General features: G+C 51.9%; 1 protein-coding gene across 3 annotated transcripts in view; it reads right to left on the minus strand.

Annotated features, from left to right (window-relative positions):
- The window catches only part of LOC144829566 (copper-transporting ATPase 1-like), a 405,691-nt gene that overhangs the window by 121,964 nt on the left and 256,310 nt on the right, over window positions 1-27,417 (minus strand). For all 3 annotated transcript variants that reach the window (XM_078688825.1, XM_078688827.1, XM_078688826.1), the window contains exons 13-14: window positions 6,026-6,180; window positions 1,424-1,558 (exon numbers count right to left, since the gene is read on the minus strand). In XM_078688825.1, the coding sequence (XP_078544951.1) occupies window positions 1,424-1,558; window positions 6,026-6,180 (290 nt within the window). The remainder of the gene's footprint in view (window positions 1-1,423; window positions 1,559-6,025; window positions 6,181-27,417) is intronic.

The raw sequence follows: 27,417 nt of genomic DNA on the forward strand, positions 1-27,417 counted from the left end.
TTGGTAAGCTGGCTCCATGCAGGAGGCGTGGCAGCACTTTACAGGAGCAAGTTCTCCTTTGAGCCTACGTGGCCGGCTCGGTGAGCAATCAGAGATGTTTCTGTGCTCCTTCTGCAAGGTACGTTTCTGTGTTTCCAAAATGGGGGGTGTTTCCGATGCTCCTCATCTCGATCCCAGTGATTAGGGGATGCGTCCACCGTGTCCTCATTCAGTTCATGGGGTCAAATCAGTTGCAGTCCTCGTTGCTGCTCATGGCCCACGGGTCACCACGGTTCAGGGTTCTCAGGCTGCGCTCCATCTGCAAGGCACAATTGTTTCCGGCAGTTGCTCCTGGGATACCGGATTGTCACACCACTGCCATCCAAGGCACCAACCCTTACCACGAGGTAATCTGCACCATGGCAGCCCTTCTGTCCTATGGTGTCATGGCTGCAGTCCTTCACAGGCTTCGGTGCTCTTCAAAAGGCAGCCACTCCTGGCATATGGGGTTGCCACTGTGGTGCCGTACAAGCTTTGCCCTTACTGCACAGACCTCATGCCACAGCTATCTTTACGGCACCATATGAGGGTCGGCAACTTGAATCTGCACATGGCATAAACCCAATCGGTGCAGCAGCCGGTCTTTAAACCTCACGCAGGGAGCCCACATGACAACGCTCTCCTCTTCCTCACAGGTCACACTGGTCTTGGCAAGCAGATAGGTGCTGATGTTCCAGGCTCCAGAGCAGGTGGTCTTGGTCTCCTTGGGCGATGTACCATTATTCAGCAGGGAGACTAGGAGGCCTTGGCCTAAAGTCCTGGTCATAGGCAGAAGTCCCCTCCTCACACAGCCCGTCGGGGTGCTTGGCAAATTACAATTTTTGGGGTCTCAATTTCCCCCTTCCATTTCCAGACACCAAATGTGATTTAGTATCTGAGTCTTTGACGTTTTATGCTGGGGTTCTGCTTCTTTTAAGGTCCCTACTTCTCCTCTCCCTCTTCTTCTTGAAAGGCATCCTGTCACAGTGGGAGAGTCTCTGGAGCGGAGAGTCCCACAACACAAGCCATGGGAGTGACTAGAATTCACGCCTGGATGTCAGCAACAGTGATATGTGCATGCAAAGGTTAATTCCAGGCTTCCAGGCCTACTCTTTAGCATTCCCTTATCATCCCCATCTCCTTCCCGAGATGCGTCTTGGCCCTTTACTTGTGATCTTATACGGATTCAAAAAGCACCCTTTGAGGTCTCGATCTTCCTTCTCTAGTGTGTCCCACTCAATGAATCTACAAGTGGTAAAGACGCAGAGGGTTTGCCCCCTACATTCTCTCCTTGAAACATTCCTGCAATAAAATGCCCTCTGGAGCTCAGAGCTAGACACTGATGTATACAACAGCTGAGTACAACATTTTTAAAAAGCAAGGGAAAACTGAAAATGTCACTTACAGGAAAATATTTTTCCACAATCTCGAAATCCACATAGCCAATCACAAGCCAGGCGAAAAGGGTAAGAACGGAAACAGCAACGATGCAGGGTACAAAATACCCACTGAGTTTATCTGCAAACTGCTGTATTGGAGCCTGGAAAACACCAAAGCAAAACAGACATTAGAGCTGATCTTATTCACATCATTTTACGTTTAGGAAATGCAATATGCAAGGGCTCTGTCCCTCCCCTCACCATTTCTCTGGTAGGCACCAGTTAGCCCCCAGCCACACATATCTTGCTTCATTCCAAGGTTAGCCTCTCCCACAGATACCCCTTTATTTCGGTTACTCTTGTCCACTGGCCTTCAAACCCTCTTTGTGAGTAGTTCATCCTTTTACATTTGCAAGGCATTTGATGTCTTGCTTACCAACCTACTACTGGGTTTCTGGTCTTCCACTTCTAGACGAGCCTAGACTTGTCACCATTTGGTTTAGGGTTAATTAGCTGGCATGTTAATTCTTAGTTATCCTAGCTGTGGGTACCTAGGCTGGACCTGATGTTAAACAAAACAACACCCAAACTTTGAGCAGAGAGCCTCAATATTCTAGAGAATTAGCCTCAAGCCTCAATCTGTTCTTTAGCAATGCCCTCTAAGTGAGGGTTATTCTCACCCATAGCAAACTTCCATGTTTGCAGTAGGACTAATTTGCATGGCTCCAACATTATGAGGCCAGCATGCTAATAACTTCCCCCACGTATTTCAACAGAACAAAGGTAACCACTTTACTTAACAACACCTTCTCTGCTTCATTAGTGCAATTATTGGCGATCACAGTGCATTAGGTAAGTAGGAGGTGACCATCCATTCCTTCATTCATTCATTCATATGGTGAAACAGAGCAACAGGGAGACAGTAGCAAAGACACTTGGTGACAGGGACAAAGACGCACACGGTGAGGCAGAACAATACAGAGACAGAGGCAAAAACAAACGCAGTGAGAAAGAGCAACATGGAGACAGGGACAAAGAGACACATGGTGAGATAGTGCAACATGGAGACTGGAACAAAGAGTTCTGGCAGCAGTAATCAGGTGAAAAAAAGTCTCTAGAGCAGATGCCTGGAAATAAACTGCTACTAAATTTTGCAATGGGACCCAGTTTAAAAGGGACAACGTATTGTTAAACTAAAAGCAGATAGGTACAAATGTGGAAAAAGGACACGCTATCCGGAAGCTTCCATATTTCACAAATACATAAAGCTTTTCTTTTTCTCATGGCAAGTTGGTGGTTACATTTTTCTACTTTTCACTGTATTAGGATTTCACAATGAGATACTGATTTCACTTTAGTTTGTAACTTTAACACTTAAACAGCAGCTAAAATGGCTATGTACGGTAAATATTTGCTGGGGGCATGTGGATGGATCTGCCAAGTTAAGAATTGTAATGTCAGCCGGACCAACTCACCCTACCATTCTCTGAGGTCGATATACTGTGTATATTAAAAATGCTTATAATTTACAGCATTATAAAAAAAAAAGCAATTTGTTTATTAGCGTCACCTTTTCATATACCTTAGGCACGGTTAAGTCAGTTTCTCTTTAGAGTCTGTTCTTTGCCTTTTTAAAGCACCCCACCCATCGGATGAAAGATGAGTCTATATTACACACAGACTCAGTAATTGCACTATGGTGTAAAGCATTGTGACAACACGACGATCACCATTACATTTTGCAACTTGAAAGACTCTGAAACACAATGTATGTGGAGTAAAGTACACTATAGCTTTTTCTTACACCCCACAAGGGCCTAAATGCTTTTCAGCATAGATCATGGAGAGGAATGGGCATTTCAATAATTTTGCTCGCCCTAAAAAAGGAACTTGTCTTTAGATTGAGGCAACAAAAGATATTAGAGCCAGAAAAAGTAGTTCAGCACAGAATATTATCAGATGGAAATTGAGCTATGTCTTCAGTTGCTTTACAAATTCAGCAGAAATATCTCTGAACTGTATTGGTATTAGTCCATCTACAAGTTCAGAGTACTACATTTAATTTCAAGAGAATTTTGGTAGTTACCAGCACGGTTAGCAACTTCACTTACTTCCTTATTCCCCGCTCTTCCTCTGCAACTCTAGCTAGAAAGAGACTTCACTGGCTTCCTGTTGGGCATCGCATCTCTTTTAAAATCCTTTGTCTGGTACATAGGGCTCTGAAAGCAGGAACTTCGGATGGGCTGGGATCACTTCTCTCTGGATATGTTCCCAGCAGAAGTCTTCGCTCATCACAACATCTCCTGGTAATTCCTCGGACTAAGAAGACCAGATGGGGAGGAAGAGCTTTCTCTTCAGTCGCCCCGCGTCTCTGGAATGCACTCCCCCTGGAGCTTAAAACTTTATCCTCATTGCCCCTCTTTAAAAAGGCCCTCAAAACATGGTGCTTCAAGAAAGCCTACCAGTAATTAGTTCTCTGGACTTGCAAATATTTCTGTTAGGCGCCTTGATGCCCATTGGGCTGAGTTTTGCGCATTATAAATTTTCTTCATTTCATTACCACCCCTCCCGGGGTATAGGTCATCAACCAGAACTCTCCAACCTCTCTGTCTTGGGTTTTTCTTTCAATCTGACTCCAGGTGTAACCCATTTCCTTGCAGTAACCCATCTCCTTGCAGTCAACATTGCCAGGTGTTTCTTGGCCTTCCTCTTATCCTTTTCCAATGGGGGTTCCATGTGACAGCTTGCCTGGGGGTGTTTGATGTAGGCTGTAACCTATCCAGCCCTAGAGTATTTTCATGATTTCTTCATGAACACAGAGGTGAAAAGTTTGCTGCCATATGTCATTGTTGCTGATGGTGTTTGGTCAACGGATTAGGAGGATTTTCCTCAAAAAGGTGTTGATGAAGGTCTGAACTTTGTTGGTGGTGGTCACTGTTGCCCGGCAAGTTTCTGCTACATACAGAAGGACCAATTTTACGTTGGTGTTAAAAAGTCTGATCTTGGTTTGCAGCGTTAGGTCCTTGGAGCGAATGTTTGACGGAAGTCTGCATGTATTTTTCACGCATGCCTCAGGAACTTCAGGACAAAGTCGGAATCACAATGTGCCTTCACAGCACCAGCAACAGACCAAATGGGTCTTTAGCACACATTTGTTCTGCACGCAAGTCATTTTAACGATTTGCCTTGGGGGAGCACTGGATACTGGAATAGTTTAATTTACTATTCCAACTCCATTCTGCACAACAGTAGGGAAGGTGTTGTACTTTAAATCCAACACCATTCCACCACTGCACCCCTTAAGCAAGTCCTAACAACTTGCGTACAGAAAGAATGCATGCTAAAGACCCATTTGGTCTGTTGCCGGTGCTGTGAAGGCATATTGTGATTTCGAGTTTGTCCAGACGGACGTTTTCCCCCTTGGAGCTCTAGATCATTGTTAGCTGAATGCGAGCAGCCCTGCTGTGCCGATTCTTGCCTTGATGTCGCTGTCTATGCCACCCTGTGTGTATATAACACTGCCCAGGTAGGTGAAGTCCTTAAACTCTCCCAGTGCATTGCCTGCAAGAGTGATTGCAGTTGTGTAGGCCATGTTAGTCTTCATGATCTTGATTTACCCCTGTGGATGTTCAGGCCAAGTTGTGCTGATGTGGCAGCCACATTGTCGGTCTTCTCTTGCATCTGCAGATAGTTATGGGAGAGTAGGGCCAGGTCGTCTGCAAAGTCCAGGTTGTTTATCTGAGTCCAGGGTACCCACTGGATCTGATTTCTTCTCCTTGCTGTGGATGTCTTCATGATCCAGTCTATGGCCAGCAGGAAGAGAAAAGGTGAGAGCAAACAACTCTGGTGGTCTCCGGTCCTCACTTTGACGGCTTCCATGAGTTTACTCCATGGACTATCTTTCTGGTCATTTCCTTGTGAGAATCATCAGGAACTTTTACGAGGGAATGGTCTGCAAGACGTTCATGTAGCAACTGCACCAGCTGGACAATATGCTGTTTTGCATGGACCCACAATTTAAAATCTTTCATTGTCTTAAGGAAGGAACCCAGCAGCTGATCCCTTTTACTAGTTTGCCTAGAGCAGGCTGGTAACAATATATTCCTAAAGTATTCTAGCCCCATATTACTATTACTACAGTTCATAAACCTTTCCTTCTCTTCTGAACTGTTTTAAGTAAGACAGTGAAGAAAGCATGACAGTACAAGTGTAGGTGCTTAGAGTCAGTGACATAATATTAAATAGCATTACGGCTTTCAGCACGAATATTCTGCATTTTAAAATAGAGACCTTAGTTGTGTCCTGCAAATCGTTGTCCATGCTTCATGTTTCTGCACCAATGAGTCAGCTGCATGTCTGGTACCATATGTTAATATCAAGTGCTATCTTGAGAGCAAAAAGTTTTGTAAAACAGAAAATTATATTTATAAATTAAATTAGCCTATACAGTAGAAGCACTTAGTAATGGAAATAAGCTTTCAGAGTGGTGCCCTTTTGCCAAAAAACAGGCACAAGACATATACAAATCATTTACTAGTCCGACAAAAGACAGAGGGATCGCAGGTTCGCTATATCACTCAGTATCTTCTATCAATTCAATCAACAGTTTGATAGAAATTAGAAATTACCTTTGATGTCTGGGCTTCTTCAACAAGTTTGACGATCTGGGAAAGCGTTGTATCTGACCCCACGTGAGTTGCGCGAATCAGCAGTGAACCATTCTGATTGATAGATCCAGCAATAACTGTACTTCCAGGCTTCTTAGTCACAGGCATGGCCTCGCCTAATGTAAAATCAAAGAAGAAAAATGCTGTTAAAACATGAAGTGAATTCTCCTTAATGTCACATAAACTGCTAATGTTTCCACATCTATTCGCCTTACAGGACTTAGATGGTTTGAGAAAAGTAGATTAATATTCTCGTTCTTTCACTTTACTGACAACAGTTTCGTAAACTGAAACACCAAAATAAGACTATAATGCTCATCCAACCGTATCGCACCACCTAAAGATGGTGCTTAATCCTGTGTGCCTCACACAGCCAAGTCTCAGATAGCAAGGATTTTTCAAGGAAGGCAGGGAGTATTTTAAATGCCAGGCCTGGTCCTCCCTGGTCTGGAAACTAGGCATACCCGTCCTACTTGGGGTGATAAATGCAAAAAGAACAATTGATGAACAGAATGCTGAACAATGTCAAACACTCACCCCCAGTCAGAGATCTGGACCCAAATCCATGTTTTTTGCTCACCACGCCATTCCAGTTTGGACCCAGCCATATGCAAATCACTCTTGACCCTGCTCTCCATGGGAACAGTCTGGCCCGAACCATGGCCAGACGTGGGGTCCGTGCTCACAATGCTGCTGGATTCAAGCTATTCTGACTGATGAGGGTTGGTAACCCCAAACCAGTCCTAGGGTGCTGGTTTCCGGTCCAAGGAGGACCTGGTGTGGAAGTTCAGGCTGGACTGTTCCCATGGGAAGCAGGGTCAAGACTGATTTGTATATGGATGGGTCCAAACTGGGTGAGAAATAAAACAATGGATTTAGGCCCAGATCTCTGACTGGGCATGAGTGTTTGACATTATTCAGCATTCCTTCCATCAATTTTTTGTTGTTTTGCACATAGTGAAGATAAAGCTAAAACCTCACAGAAAGCCACCAGGCTACTCATCCAAATCAAAGCTCCACTGCCCTTCAACACCAATCCACTCTGCGATGAATCATACTTCATTCAAAGAAAATGCTATACCTTGCTAGAATGAACATTGTTTACTTGGTATCCTAGTTTTCCATGATTCGTTTCAACTTTGAATACCTAAGACTTAAAGAATATCTCTGCCTACGTGTGGAATGCCTGAACACACATTCACATTTAAAATCATTTCATAAAGAGAATCTTCCTATATAAATACTTTATTTTCTATTTTGTTTTCAGCAAATCAAATCAGATTAAATGTTACAATACAAAGCCTTTTGGATAGAAAAATAGTTTATGTGATATACAAAAGAAAATAAAAACGAACAACTAAATTAAAGCAGAAAATTGTGCATATGAGCACAACTCTCACGGGAATATCCATACTATCGCTTTATGACTCTAAGTTACTCCAAAGTCCTAGAGTGCCCTGGAGTGTCAATTACATCATTTTGTGGTGATGGAACAGTAGGAGTAAGGATCTACCCTAGCAACCTCAGATATCCTTCTGTCCCAACCCCTTTAGTTCTAAGTCCCTCTTCCCTCCATCACCATCCGGTGCTTAGCACTTGTGTAACATTTGGGCAGGATACATATTGTACTGGAGAGTGGTAAGTGAAAGTACTAATAATTACAAAGATTTGTTAAAAAATGGCAAAAACTTGTTGCGGGGTTTGATTTTCTAAAACTACATAAAAAGAGTTACTGTGCTGATTGTCAACCTACACTCAGCCTTGTAAATCAATGTGAAAAGAAAACCGGTGTTTACCATGTTTTCTTCATTTTTGTAAATGGTGGTTGTTGGAAATGGGGGTTGCCCAAATCTCCAAGGGGGTAGCATGGCATCAAGCGGGCAGGCCAAACTTTGAGGACATGTGAAGCATTCACGCAGTACCCACAATCAACACACCAGGCACACCACAAAAGAGGCAGGACACCAGTTTGAGTTGGAAAAAGATACGTCGTTTAGTAGGGTTTCCAACCTGCAAGGCAAAAGAATGCAAAACAGTAGTGTCACACAAGGCGCCCAATGGCGCCAGAACCAAGTGAATAAAGGGGGGAAATTATGTACATAGGAAGTAGTCCATGCTGAAAGAGAAAAAGGATGGAATCGAAAATGTCATTAGTTCTGGAGCCCAATCTGGCGGGGCCAACTCAGACTCTCATCCTACAGGGAAGGCTGTAAATGCGAAAGTTCTACATTAGCATAGTTAACCATCATGCACATTAACACCAACCCAACCCCTGTTAGGGAAAGAAAACATTAGGGCATCACGGCATAACATGGACAGGAACACCTGCAATAAATCAGCCTGTCTGGCCCATCAATCTGGTACATAAACAAGGGCCTGGAATAACATCAGGCCAACCCATGGAACAACCTAGGCGGAACATACATTGCCCAGCATAGATATCAGGTAGGGGCCCTACTTCTGGACCAGGAGCACCTGTACGAAAACAGCAAGGCTTCCTCTACCATAAACCCTGGAGAATCAACATCAGGGTGTACACAACAGCCCACCCTTATTAAGCCCCCTGACGTCCCAATCCCAGGTAGGGGACGCAGTACGCTAGGCACTCAGCTTGAGCTTACGGCTCAACCCTTACTAGGGAGACCAGGCAGATAGCAATCACCTAACCACTAGGCCCGTATTACCTTTAACCTAATGGGGCCAGCCTCTGGGCCTAAGATCCTCAACCTAGGGCAAACCCTCCTCGTGGCCTACATATATAGGTGAGACACTTCAGGGAAAATTAGGCAACAGGCAAAAAGGCGCATTTCAATGAACCCCTCGTTGGGCTGGGCATGTCAAACCTTTTCCTGGGGCCCACGACAACATTCTACCTCCCTCCCTGAGACTGTTAGGGTGCACAGGGGCTTCTATAGGCAGTTCAGGTATCCCGGGACTCTGCAGCAACAGTCACTAGCAGCCTTTACTTGGCTTCTGGGCACTTAGGCTCCACCTAGTCAACAGAGGCAGAGGAGGGGCGAACACCGACCTTGTGTTCCGTTGCCCTCTCCACCCCCACACTGTATATTGTTGCCCACACTCACCGGGCTGTCCAGGACCTCCTTTGCGGTGGGGGCAGGCACCGGCAATGTGCCTCGAAGCCCCTGCTGTACAGTGCTCTCAATTGCAGGGCTTCCCTGACCAACCGGGAGCCCTGCGGGACCTTCTCGTGACTTCCGCCTCTCCCAGGCCCCTCTGATCCTGTGGGGACCCGGGCTGCAAGGCAGAGGGGGCAGGCACCGACAATGTGCCTCGAGGCCCCCTGGCGTAGCACACGCAAAGGGAACTTTTCTCCCCTCTGGGGGAGTCACCCGACTCCTCCTCCTCACCGGAGGTCTGGGCGGCTCAATCGGGGCTCCTCAGGTCCTCACGGGAGCCTCGCAGCGGCTCTCCTCCGGGCGCCTCAGGTCGGGAGGTGGGGCTGGCACCAACAGTGTGCCCCGGCCCCGCCTACCTCACCGGACCTTCTCCCTCGGGGCGCAGACCGGCGGGGTGGCCTCCCGCTCCGGTCGCTTCACTCGGGGCTCCCTCGTTGTCACGGGAGCCCTGCAACGAAACTTCACCCGGGTCCCCCTCCTCTCTCACGGGGACCCGGGGCTTCGAATCCCCTTCTCCTGGCCTTCCCAGCCGTCAGCCAATCCCTGCGCGGCCTTCGAAGGTCACGGCCGCGCAGGCCAATCAGTGCGCGGCGGGGGCGGGCCGATGACGCGGCCGGGCCCCCGTCATGTGATGAGGGAACCTGACGGCCTCAGGGCCTAGCGCGGCCCTCCCTGCACTTCGGCGGCCCTCTCCTGGCACCGGGGGCCGCCGCGACACTGTCCACAGCGGTGGGGGTCCCTTGGCGGCGCCGTGACAATGGCAACAATAAGGGGTAGGCTCCCTTTTAATTACTCCTTAAGATAGCGGCAAAAGCGCGCTTCCACAACCGGCGCTATTTATAAGCTACCACAGTCTCTTCAGGGAATAGCGAAAATGGCGCTATTTACCAGCTGCCACAGTCTCTTCAGGACTCAGCGAAAATGGCACTATGTACAAGCTGCCACAGTCTCTTCAGGACTCAGCGAAAATGGCGCTATTTACAAGCTGCCACAGTCTCTTCAGGATTCAGCGAAAATGGCGCTATGTACAAGCTACCACAGTCTCCTTTCTCAGTCCTCTCAGTCCTCAGGGCCAACAGCACTTCTGGGGCCACACCAATCACAGGGCACAGTCCCTTGGGGGCACCATCCTCCCCAGGCAGCTCCACCGGCAGTAACAGTCTTTGGACTCCCAGCGTTTACGCAGCACAGCACCTGGCAGCACACCTCACAGAGGGGGGTGAACAGTCCCACAGTCCTCCTCAGGGGCACACTCCTCACCTCCTGGGCGCTTCTTCACGCAGTGCTGGCGGGGTACCCGGTCCAAACAGCATCAGTGACCTGGGTAGGGGCCCTTCCTTGTCAGGGGCCCATGGGGACAGCAGCAGGGGGGGTTTATAGGGGTGCAGGGCCCAGCTCACAGGCCCATGTGGCAGTAGCACCTCACAGCAGGTCCCCTCTCTTCTTTGTCCCAGCGCTGACTGACTCTCTGGTGACACTTCTCCCTATTTATACCCTCCTCCCTCACAGAGCCAGCACCTTCCGGAATGTTGGGGATAACTGGTTCACACTGGCTCAAGGGGAGGGGTTGAGCACCCTGGGTGCCAGGCTTTCCCTCCAAAACTAGGGGTAGCTGGGTAATATTATCTAGTCCGCTGACCTATGTCAGTCCAGTGGCAAAACCCAGGGCCATGGCATCCATTTTAAATACAATACATTTCAATCAGGTGCAGTTTTAAAATGGGGGATTTTACAAGTGCTCACATTATGTCATGTAATTACATTTTTCACAAGGGGTCTCACACCACTCATGGCCTATACAGGTTTAATCCCATGGGGGAGACAATCTAGATAAGGGGGTCAAAAGCGAAAAATTTGGGTGGAAAAGGCCAAGTCCAACACGACTCCCCCCCAGCCAAAAGCCAGGGTAGACTGATCAATGCCTTGATGGGCTTCCCTGCTTGGGGCGGAAAAAGGTGGACGCAGGCCTGCAACTACAGGAGCACCTGCAGTCTCTCCTCCACTCTGGAACCCAATGGTTCTCTTTCGCAACCCTCCCTTCACCAACAAAACCACCCCACTGGTGTTCCCTAGTGGGATGTTTCTCCTTCCTAGAGTGGGAGGCTCTAGCCTCAGGCTTGTAATTCTCTTGGACCACTCTTCTCTCTCCAAATTGCCACTGGTCCACCCACCTGGGGTCTACACCCTCAGACTGACCAGCCCTTAGGGGCGAGGCTCTCCTCCCCCTACTTCTCCTCCTAGGGTTCCTCCATCTCCTACGCCTGGGGACACCCTCACACAACTCTCTCCCCAACCTGGAGTCGAAACCCACAGGCTGAACTGGTGACAGGGGTGAGTCCTCCCTCTCCCTGCACCCCCTCCCAGAGTTCCGCACCCTCCTACCCGGAGAAGTACCCCTGGGAGTCACTTCTGGGGGGACTCTGGTTACAGAGGTCCCTCCCACCAGGGCAGGCAAACCCTGTCCCTGGCCACCCAACCCAGGATCTGCGCCCTGTGGCTGAGCTGGTGACAGAGAAGAGACCTTCCTCCCTCTGCACCCCCTCCCAGAGTTCCGCACCCTCCCACTGGGAGTAGTACCCCTGGGAGTCAAATTGGTAGGGACCTGAATTACAGGTACCCCACCCTCCAGGTCAGGCAACCCCCTTAACCTGGAACCCCAGTCCAGGATCTAAACCCTGTGACTGGTCAGACCCCAGAACCACTGGAGCTCCAATTATTGATGCTCCGGGTCCTCCTGACATGAGGGGATCCCTTCCTCTGGATGACACATCGGGACAGCCTAGTCTCCCAACCTGGGGTTCTCTTAAAGAACACTCCAGGCCCAGTGACCACAGCTGGGGCACCTCGGGACACCTCCCCGTCTCACTCCCTTCAGGATCACTCCCCTCAGCCTTCCCAGACGCTCTGGCACTTACACAGAGGTCTGACTCCCGTGCAAGTTCCCTGGGGTCTGAGAACCCGCACCGCACCAGATGGTGACGCAGTCTTGGGAAACAACTCCTCAGCATGTGCTCCCGGATAACGGCATGGCACAGCCCTTCCCAATCCTCCACTGCTCTCCTCACCACCCAATCCTCCAGTACAGTCCAACACTCCTCCTCGAACTCTCCCCAGGACTGATGGAACAGCTTTCCCCTGCCCCTGAACACTAACCCGTCCTCCTCTTCCGGGGAATCAGGCACGGTCTCCTGGGTTTCGGGAGTGGGACTCCTTGCACTGGACCTACACTCGCTGCCACCACTGGATCCCACCCTCTTCGGTGAATCCAGACTCCTAAAACCACTCTCAGGGGACAACCTTCCCACCTGAGCTGATCTCTCTCTGGCGAAAGCCCTCTCCGCCTCCGCCATCCTCTCCTGGGCTAGGACTTTTTCAGTCTCTAGTCGCTGCTCTTCTACCCTCAGCTGCGCTAAGCCCTCGGCATGCCTGAGCTTTGCCAGCGCCAGCTGATACTCCCTTACTTCTCTCCTATCTACCCATTCTTCTGGGGACAGGGAAAGGGATGGGGCAGTGCCCCCGGGACTGGACCCAGTGCGAGACTCCCTATCTTCGGTGTCCTCCACAGCTACTGGCGTCTCTGCCCTGCTAGACTCTTCCTCCTCCTCATCGGAGCAATTACCTCCCAGGGTTCTGGATGGGGAGCACTCTCTCTGGTCTCTAACCCACTGACCCTTCAAAACTTCGGGGGGGTAGTCAGACAAGTCCCCATCAATCTCTAAGGGCTCTCCCCTCTTGAGGGCCTCATAGAGAAACAAATTCCTCCTAATGTTCCCTACTGGGGGTATCCCTCTCTCCAGGAGGAAGTCTATCACCTCCTGTTCGGTGTACTCCATCAGTTCCACTTCCTGGTAAATCAACCCCATCGTGGCGAGGTACACCCGGGACACACCCTCCCAGTGGAACAAGGGGACAGTTCAGAACACTCTTCAGGAGGAAGCAATTTAGCAAACAATCTTCCAAACAATAATCCCCACCACAAGGCTCTACTTGTGGTGTAACCTGTGGCCGCTGTGGTACTGCGTAAACACAAGTCCTATCCCACCGCTCTGCCACCAAATGTTGGAAATGGGGGTTGCCCAAATCTCCAAGGGGGTAGCATGGCATCAAGCGGGCAGGCCAAACTTCGAGGACATGTGAAGCATTCACGCAGTACCCACAATCAACACACCAGGCACACCACAAAAGAGGCAGGACACCAGTTTGAGTTGGAAAAAGATACGTCGTTTAGTAGGGTTTCCAACCTGCAAGGCAAAAGAATGCAAAACAGTAGTGTCACACAAGGCGCCCAATGGCGCCAGAACCAAGTGAATAAAGGGGGGAAATTATGTACATAGGAAGTAGTCCATGCTGAAAGAGAAAAAGGATGGAATCGAAAATGTCATTAGTTCTGGAGCCCAATCTGGCGGGGCCAACTCAGACTCTCATCCTACAGGGAAGGCTGTAAATGCGAAAGTTCTACATTAGTATAGTTAACCATCATTAACCATCATGCACATTAACACCAACCCAACCCCTGTTAGGGAAAGAAAACATTAGGGCATCACGGCATAACATGGACAGGAACACCTGCAATAAATCAGCCTGTCTGGCCCATCAATCTGAGACATAAACAAGGGCCTGGAATAACATCAGGCCAACCCATGGAACAACCTAGGCGGAACATACATTGCCCAGCATAGATATCAGGTAGGGGCCCTACTTCTGGACCAGGAGCACCTGTACGAAAACAGCAAGGCTTCCTCTACCATAAACCCTGGAGAATCAACATCAGGGTGTACACAACAGCCCACCCTTATTAAGCCCCCTGACGTCCCAATCCTAGGTAAGGGACGCAGTACGCTAGGCACTCAGCTTGAGCTTACGGCTCAACCCTTACTAGGGAGACCAGGCAGATAGCAATCACCTAACCACTAGGCCCGTATTACCTTTAACCTAATGGGGCCAGCCTCTGGGCCTAAGATCCTCAACCTAGGGCAAACCCTCCTCGGGGCCTACATATATAGGTGAGACACTTCAGGGAAAATTAGGCAACAGGCAAAAAGGCGCATTTCAATGAACCCCTCGTTGGGCTGGGCATGTCAAACCTTTTCCTGGGGCCCACGACAACATTCTACCTCCCTCCCTGAGACTGTTAGGGTGCACAGGGGCTTCTATAGGCAGTTCAGGTATCCCGGGACTCAGCAGCAACAGTCACTAGCAGCCTTTACTTGGCTTCTGGGCACTTAGGCTCCACCTAGTCAACAGAGGCAGAGGAGGGGCGAACACCGACCTTGTGTTCCGTTGCCCTCTCCACCCCCACACTGTATATTGTTGCCCACACTCACCGGGCTGTCCAGGACCTCCTTTGCGGTGGGGGCAGGCACCGGCAATGTGCCTCGATGCCCCTGCTGTACAGTGCTCTCAATTGCAGGGCTTCCCTGACCAACCGGGAGCCCTGCGGGACCTTCTCGTGACTTCCGCCTCTCCCAGGCCCCTCTGATCCTGTGGGGACCCGGGCTGCAAGGCAGAGGGGGCAGGCACCGACAATGTGCCTCGAGGCCCCCTGGCGTAGCACACGCAAAGGGAACTTTTCTCCCCTCTGGGGGAGTCACCCGACTCCTCCTCCTCACGGAGGTCTGGGCGGCTCAATCGGGGCTCCTCAGGTCCTCACGGGAGCCTCGCAGCGGCTCTCCTCCGGGCGCCTCAGGTCGGGAGGTGGGGCTGGCACCAACAGTGTGCCCCGGCCCCGCCTACCTCACCGGACCTTCTCCCTCGGGGCGCAGACCGGCGGGGTGGCCTCCCGCTCCGGTCGCTTCACTCGGGGCTCCCTCGTTGGCACGGGAGCCCTGCAACGAAACTTCACCCGGGTCCCCCTCCTCTCTCACGGGGACCCGGGGCTTCGAATCCCCTTCTCCTGGCCTTCCCAGCCGTCAGCCAATCCCTGCGCGGCCTTCGAAGGTCACGGCCGCGCAGGCCAATCAGTGCGCGGCGGGGGCGGGCCGATGACGCGGCCGGGCCCCCGTCATGTGATGAGGGAACCTGACGGCCTCAGGGCCTAGCGCGGCCCTCCCTGCACTTCGGCGCCCCTCTCCTGGCACCGGGGGCCGCCGCGACGCTGTCCACAGCGGTGGGGGTCCCTTGGCGGCGCCGTGACAATGGCAACAATAAGGGGTAGGCTCCCTTTTAATTACTCCTTAAGATAGCGGCAAAAGCGCGCTTCCACAACCGGCGCTATTTATAAGCTACCACAGTCTCTTCAGGGAATAGCGAAAATGGAGCTATTTACCAGCTGCCACAGTCTCTTCAGGACTCAGCGAAAATGGCGCTATGTACAAGCTGCCACAGTCTCTTCAGGACTCAGCGAAAATGGCGCTATTTACAAGCTGCCACAGTCTCTTCAGGATTCAGCGAAAATGGCGCTATGTACAAGCTACCACAGTCTCCTTTCTCAGTCCTCTCAGTCCTCAGGGCCAACAGCACTTCTGGGGCCACACCAATCACAGGGCACAGTCCCTTGGGGGCACCATCCTCCCCAGGCAGCTCCACCGGCAGTAACAGTCTTTGGACTCCCAGCGTTTACGCAGCACAGCACCTGGCAGCACACCTCACAGAGGGGGGTGAACAGTCCCACAGTCCTCCTCAGGGGCACACTCCTCACCTCCTGGGCGCTTCTTCACGCAGTGCTGGCGGGGTACCCGGTCCAAACAGCATCAGTGACCTGGGTAGGGGCCCTTACTTGTCAGGGGCCCATGGGGACAGCAGCAGGGGGGGTTTATAGGGGTGCAGGGCCCAGCTCACAGGCCCATGTGGCGGTAGCACCTCACAGCAGGTCCCCTCCCTTCTTTGTCCCAGCGCTGACTGACTCTCTGGTGACACTTCTCCCTATTTATACCCTCCTCCCTCACAGAGCCAGCACCTTCCGGAATGTTGGGGATAACTGGTTCACACTGGCTCAAGGGGAGGGGTTGAGCACCCTGGGTGCCAGGCTTTCCCTCCAAAACTAGGGGTAGCTGGGTAATATTATCTAGTCCGCTGACCTATGTCAGTCCAGTGGCAAAACCCAGGGCCATGGCATCCATTTTAAATACAATACATTTCAATCAGGTGCAGTTTTAAAATGGGGGATTTTACAAGTGCTCACATTATGTCATGTAATTACATTTTTCACAAGGGGTCTCACACCACTCATGGCCTATACAGGTTTAATCCCATGGGGGAGACAATCTAGATAAGGGGGTCAAAAGTGAAAAATTTGGGTGGAAAAGGCAAAGTCCAACAGTGGTCAATATTTTTAATGGGAAAAATGGGAGAGCAAACTATAGGTGAACCCATATGGAGCTAGATATTTAGACAGAATGCAAAGTTTAAAAACAAAATCATTATTACTGAATTCACAAAATAACGAATATATTTTGGAAATAGGAGAATTGGTGTCAAGGTTTGCATCTGTAAACATTCTTATGGACTACTGACCAATGAAAATGATATATATATATATATATATATATATATATATATATATATATATATATATATATTTTACCTACTGGCGGTCGCCAGTAGGTAGATATAGTTAGGACCTAGTTTCCATAGGAAATCCGCAACATTCTATTGGGAATAACTTTGGCGTCGGTTGATGAATCTTTGTGAATTTCTCAAAGAAGATGGCCCGCACCGCTCTGCTCCTTCCCTGGAAGTTTTGGGGGGATTCGTGAAGTGGGGGCTAAGAAAAAGGGGGGTCCCAAAACGTGTTTTCCCCATGTTATTTTCCATAGGACGATTAGACATGGCTACAGCCCGAACGGCTGAAGGGAATTACAAGAAATTTGGCAAAATGGTAGAGTCTGATTCGCAGATCACCCTTTTGTTTAAATAGTGTAAATCCCTCCAGTAGTTGTTGAGAAAATCGAATTTGAAAAAATGTATATATCTATAAGCGCGCACCGTACGCGTACCGTGCGCGCACAGTACGTGTTCCGTACGAGTACGGTACACGTACCCCGCGATTTAAAAAAAAAACAATAAACATTTTTGGGGCCTTGGGGGTCCTTGTGGGACCCCCTGAACAGGCCTAGGGGGTCAGGGTGCTTCTACCCTGCCCCCTTTTTGAGTTCTACACGTTTGTTTTTCTGATTTCTTGTGCCTCAGTCTACCGAGGCACAAGATGGCTGCCAACAATTTCTGTTTTGAAGCTGCCTGCTTCAGCGATGTGCCCCCGACTGGTCCCGAGGCCCGGTCCCCCCCAGCAGCGCAGGGACCGTCTGAACTTCGGAGCCCCACCTGCCAGCAAGAGCCCATCGCAAGGGGCCGGAGGAGGCCCGAAGATTGAGGTAACCCCCCAGGTGGGCGGGCGTAAGGCCTGTGACCGCCCAACCTCCGGGAAGACTGTGTTTGGGGCCCCGTTGGCCTCCCTTGTTAACCGATAAGGGCCCGAGTGCAAAGAACATGGACAAAGGCCTTTAGTGACAATCTGGGCCATAATAGTTAACTCCTTGCTAGAGGGAACGATACTAGCTGACGTGCCCTGCCCAGTTGAAGGGTTCAGTTCTGTTTCCCACAATGAATAAACTGGCCTAATGCACTGGTTGCCTATCTAATGAAATGTTCTATATTTAATGAAATGTTTCACATCTAATGAAATGGTTTACATCTAACGAAATGTTTTATCCACATTTAATGCACTGCTTAATCCTGCGTGAGAAAATGATTTATTCCTGCATAAGAAGTTCTATTCCTGCCTAGTGAGTAGATACCTGATCTTTAATGGCATACCCAGACCTGCGTCAGGAAATGTTGGTTGTATCCTAGTGAAATCAGTAATGCAGAGTAATGAAATGCCTGCAGTTATCTAATATTTAATATTTATTCATTTTAGTATTTATTACTAAGTGATGAGGCCCATGTCTTTTTAAGAGAAGCTAATGAGTTATACTCTTGTGAATCGTTACTCACCCTGATGCTAATCTTACATAAATAACTTATTGATTTGAATCTAGCATTCTGGTGTGGTCTCAGTCATTGCGTGTGCATTTATTGTCTCAGTGGATGCATGTGCTGTGTAGTCACTTAACACCTGAGCTTTCGGGTGCCTACCTGCTCGTGCCAGGCTACCCCCGGGGAACTGGCGACCCCAGTTCCTACATTTGGTGCCGAGCGGTGGGATCCAGGACCTGTGACTATACAGCACCCTCCAGTGGGACAGAGTGCGCTGCAATTAGACTGGACACCTATCGTGCCTACAAGCTTGCTCAATTGACCCTCCACTGTCTAGCCTGTAGAGTGTGTAGAGACCTGTGTTGACCCAGTATTGCACCTACATCCTACTATCTTTCCCTGATTTTATCTGGGTCCCCACCTGGCGAAATGGAGTTCCAGCTAGCCGATCTGGAGGAGTACACGGTATGAAGTGGCCTTGACAGCCCATGGGGTGCCTGAGAAACACTGGGGAGGTGGCCTGCATCGTTATATACCTCCCAATGTCAGGGACACCCTCCTGTACTTGGATAAGGCGGACCAGTTCAGATATTCCCCCATGAAGGAGGCGCTCATTAAAAAGTTTGGCCTCTACCCCGAAAGGTACCGCCAGAAGTTCCGTGGCAGCCATAAGCTGTCCACGCAGAATTGGGTGGATTTTTTTGACTATGCCCGTAAGGCTCTGGATGGTTGGGTACGTGGCAGCGAGGTGCATGATTATGAGGGCCTGTACAATCTTTTTTTGAGAGAGCACCTCTTGGATAAATGTTTTCCGGAGCTGCACCAACATCTGGTGGACCGCAAGCTGACTGATCCCCGTGAGCTTGCGGAGGAGGTGGATACTTGGGTTAGCACCCGGGTGTCACACATGGGCCCCGGGGGAGATGGCCCGAAAGGCAGACAGGGCGTCCCCCAGAAGAAAGAGGGGGGAGATAAAAAGAAGGAGTTCTCACGAGGCCCACAAACTAGACAGTTTGGGAGAGGAGTAGGTACCCCACCTCAGTCCAGTTCCCCAAAACCCACTTACACTGACAAGAGTCAGCAGCCAAAAGTTGTCCGGTGCTATGAATGCGGGGAGGTTGGACACTACAAGGGAGATGCCCAGTGTCGCAAACGACCCCCAGCCCCCACAGGTGGCAAGAGTCCCGGGGTGGCTAGTGTAGCGCTTGGGATGGAGCTGCCCCTAGATAGGGAAGGGGAGTGGACAGGCCTGACCCTGTTTTTTTTTTTTTTTGTTTTTTAATTTTGAAAAACCTTTATTGGTGACAGATAAAAAGTACATAGCCCTTTGCCTACAACCTGTCTTCGCAGGCCAGCAGCATTCACAAGCAGAAGTAAGCGTGCATGATTCAAGTTAGGTAGAGTAGCAACAATTTAAACACAGCATGCCGCCTACAACCCAAAGGGCCGGCCGCGGTATAAAATCTACGTAGGCTGTTCTTAAAGGCGTCATTCAGCAGGCAAGTTAGCAGGGCACAAACTGACTTTATCAACTTGAGGTTTCAATTATCTGTTATACCAACGGAATAGACCAACATAAACCTTACCCACCCACCCCCCCTGTCATACAAAGAAATGGTAGGAAATGTCTGGAGGCTAAGAATTGCATGTTCCTCCCGGCCTTCGGGGGGGGAGTGAAGGGAAGTAGTCTGTGATTCGATCTGAGAGTACTACAGTAACTGATGTATCGGGCTGAGCGCTGCACGTGACATGCCAACGTTTTACACAAATTAACTGCCATCTCCTATTCATCCCCCGCCCTCTTGCACCTTCGAGCCGCCGCCTGCCCCCTATCGTTTGACACTTGGACACGGATCACTTCACTCGGTATTGCTGGTGACCTACCCCCCTACCTGGGCCCGCTCACTCCCTCCACCTCTCTTACTATCCCTGAGTCACAGATCCGCCTACTGTATCTTAATACTCGTTCACTTGTCAGGCATCAAATTGACATCTTCCATCTACTTATGACTGAAAGGCCTGATGTTCTTTTGCTCTCTGAGACCTGGCTCACGGACGACTCTCTCCCAGATATCTTGGCAGCGCTACCCCCCGACTACTGTCTGCTTAATACCAACCGCCACGGGGGCCGCCCTGGAGGGGGGGGTCGCAGCGGTAATACGCAAGGACATCCACGTTATCGCTCCCACTTCCATGACTCTCCCTGATGTGGATAACCTGGTTTTTAGTCTCGGGACCGAGGCGGGCGCAGTTACCTTTATGGTACTCTACCGCCCCCCCCAGTCCATGCCCTCCTTTCCTGCATCGTTTATTGAACAGCTCGCCAGCCTTGCTACTTCTTCCCCACGTATAGTTATCGCCGGGGATTTTAACTACTGGTTTCAGCATAAGGACGCCGGTCCCCATGCCTTTGAACTGTTTGAAGGCCTCTCGAGCCTGACCTTCAGCCAATTAGTCACCTCTCCTACTCATAGTGGTGGTCACATACTTGACCATATCTGGGTCCATGGGGTGAAGCCCTCCCATCCGCTTACCACGCCCTGTGTGTGGTCTGACCACTGCCTTATTGACACCACCATTTCCGTGGTGGGTCAGATTAGGATCCCCCCGCGGGAGGGTGGGATGGCCCGCAAGTGGAAGACCGTTGATCCTTCCAAACTGTTAACCCATCTGTCTCACACACGTCCCCCCACCCTCAATAACCTTGACATCAACGAGCTAGATGGCCAAGTCTCCAACTGGCTCATATCAGCCAGCGACACCTTTGCCCCACTAATCAAGTTCCCTCGATCCCGCCACAGCAACTCACATAAATGGTATAATCCATATCTCAAAACCTTACAGCTGGAGCTTCGCCGATCTGAACGCAGATGGAGAAGAGACTACGGCCCGCCAAGCAGAGCCACTTACGTGGCAGCTCGCAATAAGTATAGATCCGCTATCTCTGCAGCCAAGAAAGCCTATGTCTCTGAGAGAATTTTACGTGCCCCCTGCAAATCGAAGGAGATTTTCAGAGTTCTGGACGAATTTACTTCTGACTCCAGAACGCTCCTGTCCCAGGCCCCGACTCAGGAATCCTGTAACGCACTTAGCACTTTTTTTCTACAAAAGATTGTTCTGATTAAGGACACTATCCCAGTCTCCTCACTGGGCGCTGACTTCGGTACTCCCCCTCACAATGCCCTTTCTTTCACTCAGCTTCCTCCATTAGACCCTACCTCCCTAGCCAGCTTGGCTGCTCGTATCAAGTCTGGTTCTCCTGACGACCACTGTCCACCTTCTATACTGTGTGACATCTGCCATTCCCTACCTGACTGTATCCTCCCTTTGCTTAACTCTTCTCTCCTCTCCGGGACGGTACCCAGTTCCTTCAAGGAGGCCGTTCTAGTGCCTCTGTTGAAGAAGCCTGGAGCTGATCCTGCCGTCCCGGCGAACTATCGCCCCATCTCTCTTTTACCTTTTCTTTCTAAAATCTTAGAGGCCCATGTCACTGCCTGCCTCTCGAGGTTCATCGAGAGTTCCACCTTTCTCGAGGCCAACCAGGCCGGTTTCCGTCCTGGCCATTCTACAGAGACCGTGATCCTGGCGGTTCTGGATACCTTGAGAGGTGGAGCCGACAAGGGCACCTCCCAGGCCTTGGTACTATTAGATCTATCGGCCGCCTTCGACACGGTGGATCATAACATCCTTCTCCATCGTGTCGAACAGGCCGGCATCCAGGGCCTGGCGCTGGCATGGGTTAAATCATTCCTCACTGGGAGATCCCAGTCTCTCAGCCTAGGCACATTTAGGGCACCTAGGGAATACCTGCCTTGTGGGGTCCCCCAGGGCTCCTCTCTATCCCCTCTTCTCTTTAATCTTTATCTTCGCCCCCTTCTTTTTTCTTTGAGGCAGTGGGACGTCACCGTCTTTAACTACGCGGACGACCTACAACTCATTTTCTCTCTAAACTCTCCCTCTGCTATTCCCACCTTCCAGGCAGTTATGTCCCATATCTTTCAGTGGATGTGTCAGAACCAGCTGAAATTGAACCCAGGAAAGACGGAGCTCCTCCTGCCGGGTAAGAGCTCCGTACACTGGGGTCCACACTTCTGGCCGGCAGAGCTTGGCTCTCCCCCCACCCCGGTAGCCTCGGTGAAAAGCCTCGGGGTCACCATTGACGCTGGGCTCTCTCTCGGGCAGCAGGTGGGGACGGTGGTTTCCTCCTGCATGTTCCAGCTACGCAGGATTAGGAAGGTGGCTTACCTAATCTCCATCATCTCCGTACTCGGATTCGACGATGTAGACCGGCTCCTCGGGGTCAATGGGCCCCATCGGCGCCGGACTCGGCGCCGCGCGGAGGCGGCACCACGGGTTGCCCCGATGGAATCGACGCCGGAGAGGCCGGGTGACCAGCCGGCGACGACCCTGAAGGGCCCAGCGGCGCCGGGGCCGGAGCCGCCGCCGGCGTCGGGGCCGGAGCACCCGACGGCGTCGGTGCAGGAGCACCCGAACCGCTCGGGCCCCCGGACGGGACCACCGGGCCCGCAGGCGCCGTAGGCCCCGTCGGAGGAGAAAGCGCCCTCATGGCCATGAGGAACTCCTCTATCTCCTCGCGCGACGCGCCTTGCCCAGGGACCGACGGGTATGGAGCAGGCAGCATCGGCGACCCACGCGGAGGGGCGGGGCCACCCGAACCCCCGGCCGCGTCGGGGGGAGTCGGGGGTGCGATGACGACGCCCCGACTTCTTGTGTCGCTTACCTGAGGAACCGGACGGTGACGACTTCCGGAGCGCTCGTGGCGGCTCCGCGACCGTTCTCTCGACCGCTCCCTCGACCTCCGGCCGGACCGGGACCGCTCTCGACGCGGGGCCGACATCCGGAACTCGAGCAGCTTGCGGGACCGCTCCCGCCTAGCCTTGCTCGTCAAGGCCCGGCAGTCGACGCAGGACTCGACGTCGTGGTCCGCGCCCAGGCACCGGAGGCAGAGTCGATGGTGGTCGGTGACCGACATCAGGCGGTCGCACCCGTCACAGTTTTTAAACCCAGGCATCCTACCAGCACCAAAAAAGTTAGAGTTAGAGTTATCAAAAAACTAGGTCAAAAGACCGGAGTACTGCTCTTCGGATCTGCGCTAACTGGCGCGGAAAAAAGAAGAACTGGCGGCGTCTATATATTCCAGCGACGTCATCACGGCGCACGACGCCGACGACGCGGAGCCGCAGGGGACGCCTGCAGACGACGCCTACCGACGCGCAGGGGTACTGCTACGCAAAAGTTTCCGGATCCAGACTGACGCCTGGGGATATTCTAAGGTAAGGAATCTAATACTAACCTGTTTCTTTCAGATATGTAGCGCTTGGGGGTGTGACCTATCTCGGGCGGGTTTTAATGCCGTGTTGAAGTCACCTCCCAATATGACAAGGTTTATGCCCAGTGTTTGAATCTTACCCCACATCGTAAGCAGCGCAGCAGTGTCGTCTGTATTGGGGCCATAATAGCAGGCAAATAGGATTGTTTGCGAGTGTAGCCTCCCCCATACCATGCAATACCTTCCCTCTGAGTCAGTCTCAGTACCAGCCGGTATGAACCTCACCCCTCTTCTGACAACTATCGCTACGCCTCTAGCATAATTCGAATAGGAGGAGAACACCTTGCAGGAGGCCCATCGAGAAGCGAACAAGGGGGACCCATCGGGCCTCATGTGTGTTTCCTGAAGCATCGCGATTGTTACTCCCTGCCTGTCAAGATAACCCAAAATTTGGCTCTTTTTTCTCGGATCATTCAACCCACGTATATTCCACGACACCAGTCGGAACTGCTGTGACATTTGTGAGTTTGTTAAGTCACCCATTCAACCAGGTGAAAATATGTGCAGCCTAGTAGTAACTTAGCATGGATCATAACAGAATCAAAATCACAGAAATAGAAAAACCCTCCCATCAGCCTCCCAGCATACCAACAACAGTCCCGCATCGACATTCCTACGTACATGCCATCAAAAAGTCGGAGTAACGACCCACCCACATCGGCAACCCCAACTAGCCGTGCATAAGTTCCCCTCCCCCGACCCAATACCAACATAGAACTAGAACTAAAGCAAAAAATGTTACTGCATAAGCCCCAACCCGCAGAGGAGGAGGGGAGTTCAGGGGTACACCCATCGGGGGTCTATACTAGGGGCACCAGACCTACCAACCACCTCCCTACTTACACCCACAATCAACCAGGAGTACCCTGGTCAGTTCAGTGGGACGGAGGTGGGCGGTCGAGCACACAGCAAACTTTTAGACCAGCAAGTTCAAAGTTAGAGCAGACACCTCACCGGTATGTCCAGGCAGCAGGACCCACCATAGTGCGATCAGGGGACACCTGGCTCCCAGGGTCCACCCAGCAGTGAACCAGGTTAGTCTTGCTGCGACAATGGTGAATGTGATCTGGAGCGACAGCGGGTGGATTCTTCCCTGTGCTGTTCCTTCCGACACTGTTTGAGGTAATCTTCCACCTGATGCGGATTTTGAAAGAAATGATGTTTGCCATGGTGGGAGATTTTTAGTTTTGCCGGATACAGCATGGCGTATGGGATCTCCTGTGCTTGTAGTTTCTTCTTCACCACTGCGAACTTGCGTCCTGGACCGAGGGGGTGAAGTCAGGGAAAAAGGATAGCGTTGCATTTTCATAGCGCACGGTTCCTAGCTCTCTTGCACGTCTCAGCACCGCATCTCGGTCCCTGTAGTTCAAAAAACGCGCTATGATGGGCCGTGGTGGGAACCCAGGGGGAGGGGGAGCGGCCAGGGATCTGTGAGCCCTCTCAACGATGAGGTGAGGGGAGAATGATTCCTTACCAAACAGCTCCACCACTAGGGTTTCAACAAACATCTCCATCTTCCCGGTGTTGGTGGACTCCGCAAGGCCCAAAATTCGAACGTTGTTTCGGCGAGACCTCGCCTCCAAATCTTCATTCTTGTCTGCTATAATTTTTAGTAGCTTGTCCATTTGAGTGAGTTGTTTGTGGGAAGAGGCGGCTCCATCTTCTAAGCCCGAAATTCTTTCTTCAGCATCCTTTATTCGGGTGTCATGTTGTTCCAGCTTGGCCACCACGCTGTCCATGCGAGTGTTGATGGTATCAATTTTGGAGTCGATTGTTGACAGGCTTTGTTTCATGCCCAGCAGAAGCGTTTTCCAGTCTTCCTCCTGAGGGGCCGAGGCTGTGGGGCTACCCCCCCCCCCCCTCCGGCGTCGTCTGGGAGGTTTTCTTGGATTCAAATGGAATTTTCGACTGCCTGGCATCAGTGCGGCCCATGTTTCGCCTCGGTGTCCGTGCCGCTGCAGTGGAGGAGGTAGCCAGTGCACAGTAGGATGTAGTCGGAGGGGGCTGAAGGTAGGACCACTCGTTATGCGTAGGTAGCGGAGCTGATCGGGTACTGAGACCAGACTGGGGGGCAAAAGCGTTGCGGAAGCTCCCACAGCACCCAAGGGGCAGAAGTCTTGGGGGGGGGGGGGGGGTGCAGTATCTCAGGAGGATCCGGTGCTTGAGCGCTGCACAAGGCCGCGAGCGCTGGCCCTCCTGCAGTTTCAGAAATGGCGGCGTGTCCCAGCAGTAGATGAGCCCAGAATGCAGTGATTGAAATGATGACAACACCTACACCGCGTGGTGGGGAGAACAGGCAGGCGAAAATCGAGGAGGCGCGTTGCCCACCGCCTAAACTGCAGTCCAGGCGCCAAGCAGCAAGTCGAGTCTCCCGTCAAGATGGCCGCGATATCGGCCGACACTGTGGCCGACACTGAGGCAGGGCGAACCACCACGCCTGACCGGGCTAGGAGCGGAGCCTTGGTGCAATCCGAGCAGAGATGAGGTGCGGCGATATCCCGAGTCACGCCGGCTCAGGCAGGTCCCATCGACCAGCGCGTCCGTCAGAGCCTGCACAGTTGTGAGGTCAGTGCCGCTTGGCGGGCTCAAGCGAGCGGGGCGCCCGACACGGCTGCCGGCCGAGGAAGGCAGGCGAGCGTGCAAGTCAGGCCGGGGGAGGGGGAAGGCGAATCTCACCGACAGGGCAGTCCGCCCAAAGGAGCAGTGTAGCGGCGAAGGTGGTCACTCGGCAGCGCCGTCTGGGGGGAGGGGCCCACACGTCTAGGTCCAGAAGCCGCGGCTTATCCTAGCCGGCTCATCCCAGGAGCATGGAGCGGCAGCAGAGCAGGAGGTGCCGCCCGCGGATTGCCGGGCAGGTATCTTCTTCCACAAGAGCGCCAGGCAAGAGCCGGTAACACCGGAGCGTGTCTCTCCAGCTGGTGAAGCCGATCGCGCTACTTGCAGGTTAGTTTGGCTGGTCAGGATACGCTGTAGGATGGTCTTTGGGCTCGACCAGGCGAAAGACCCACTACAGTGCGGCCATCTTGGTCCGGCGCCACCTAGCGCCCCCCGGCCTGACCCTGGTTTCACTTGGGGATAGAGAGATGGTCCCAGTGACGCCTTTACCATCGAATACTGCTAAGTACCAGCAGAGGGTGAAGGTCAATGGGGAGGAGGTGGACGCTCTGAGGGACACAGGTGCCAGCATGACCACCGTAGTGAGGCGGCAGGTGTCCCCTGAGCAGGTAGTACCTGAAGTGTTCCATCTGGCCGTGTTGGCTGGCGGCAGTCTGAGCTACTATCCCGTGGCTCAGGTTCCCTTTGAGTGGGGAGGAGTTAAAGGCCCGTTGAGAGTTGCGATAAGCCCTGGCTTGCCTGTGGACTGTCTGCTAGGAAACGACCTGGAACATACCGCCTGGAAGGAATTGGAGTTTAAGGCCCACACTGAGATGCTGGGGTTACCAGGGTGGACTTGCATGGTCACGCGGTCCATGGCTGCCCGGCAAGAAACTCAAACCGGGTTGGAGCCTGAGACAATGGCCCAACCCAATGCTGGTCCTGAAGGGGAGAATGGAGTGGAGAACACACCCGTGTGATGGATGGGGAGCCTGTGGAGGTACCCCCGGAGTCTGTGGAGGTGGATGTTGTTCCCGTGGGGGACTTGCCGACTGGCATGTGGAAGGAGGGCCTACCCGGGAGGAATTCTGTCGGGCGCAAAAGGAGTGCCCCACGCTTGAAGGCATGCGGCGACAGGCCGAAGACCAAGCGAATTATCAGGAGACCGGCAGTTTTCATGTGTACTGGGAGGATGGCCTCCTTTACAGTGAGCCTAAGGTTCCGGTGCATGGATCCTCGAGGGCCTTAGTGGTCCCCCAATGATACCGGGCCTTCTTATTGGAATTGGCGCCTGAGATTCCTTTGGCTGGACACCTGGGCCAGGACAAGACCTTTGCGAGGCTAGTCCCACATTTTTA

Source organism: Lissotriton helveticus, chromosome 4_1 (genome assembly GCF_964261635.1).
Source record: "Lissotriton helveticus chromosome 4_1, aLisHel1.1, whole genome shotgun sequence".
In the NCBI taxonomy this organism is placed as follows: Eukaryota; Metazoa; Chordata; class Amphibia; order Caudata; family Salamandridae; genus Lissotriton; species Lissotriton helveticus.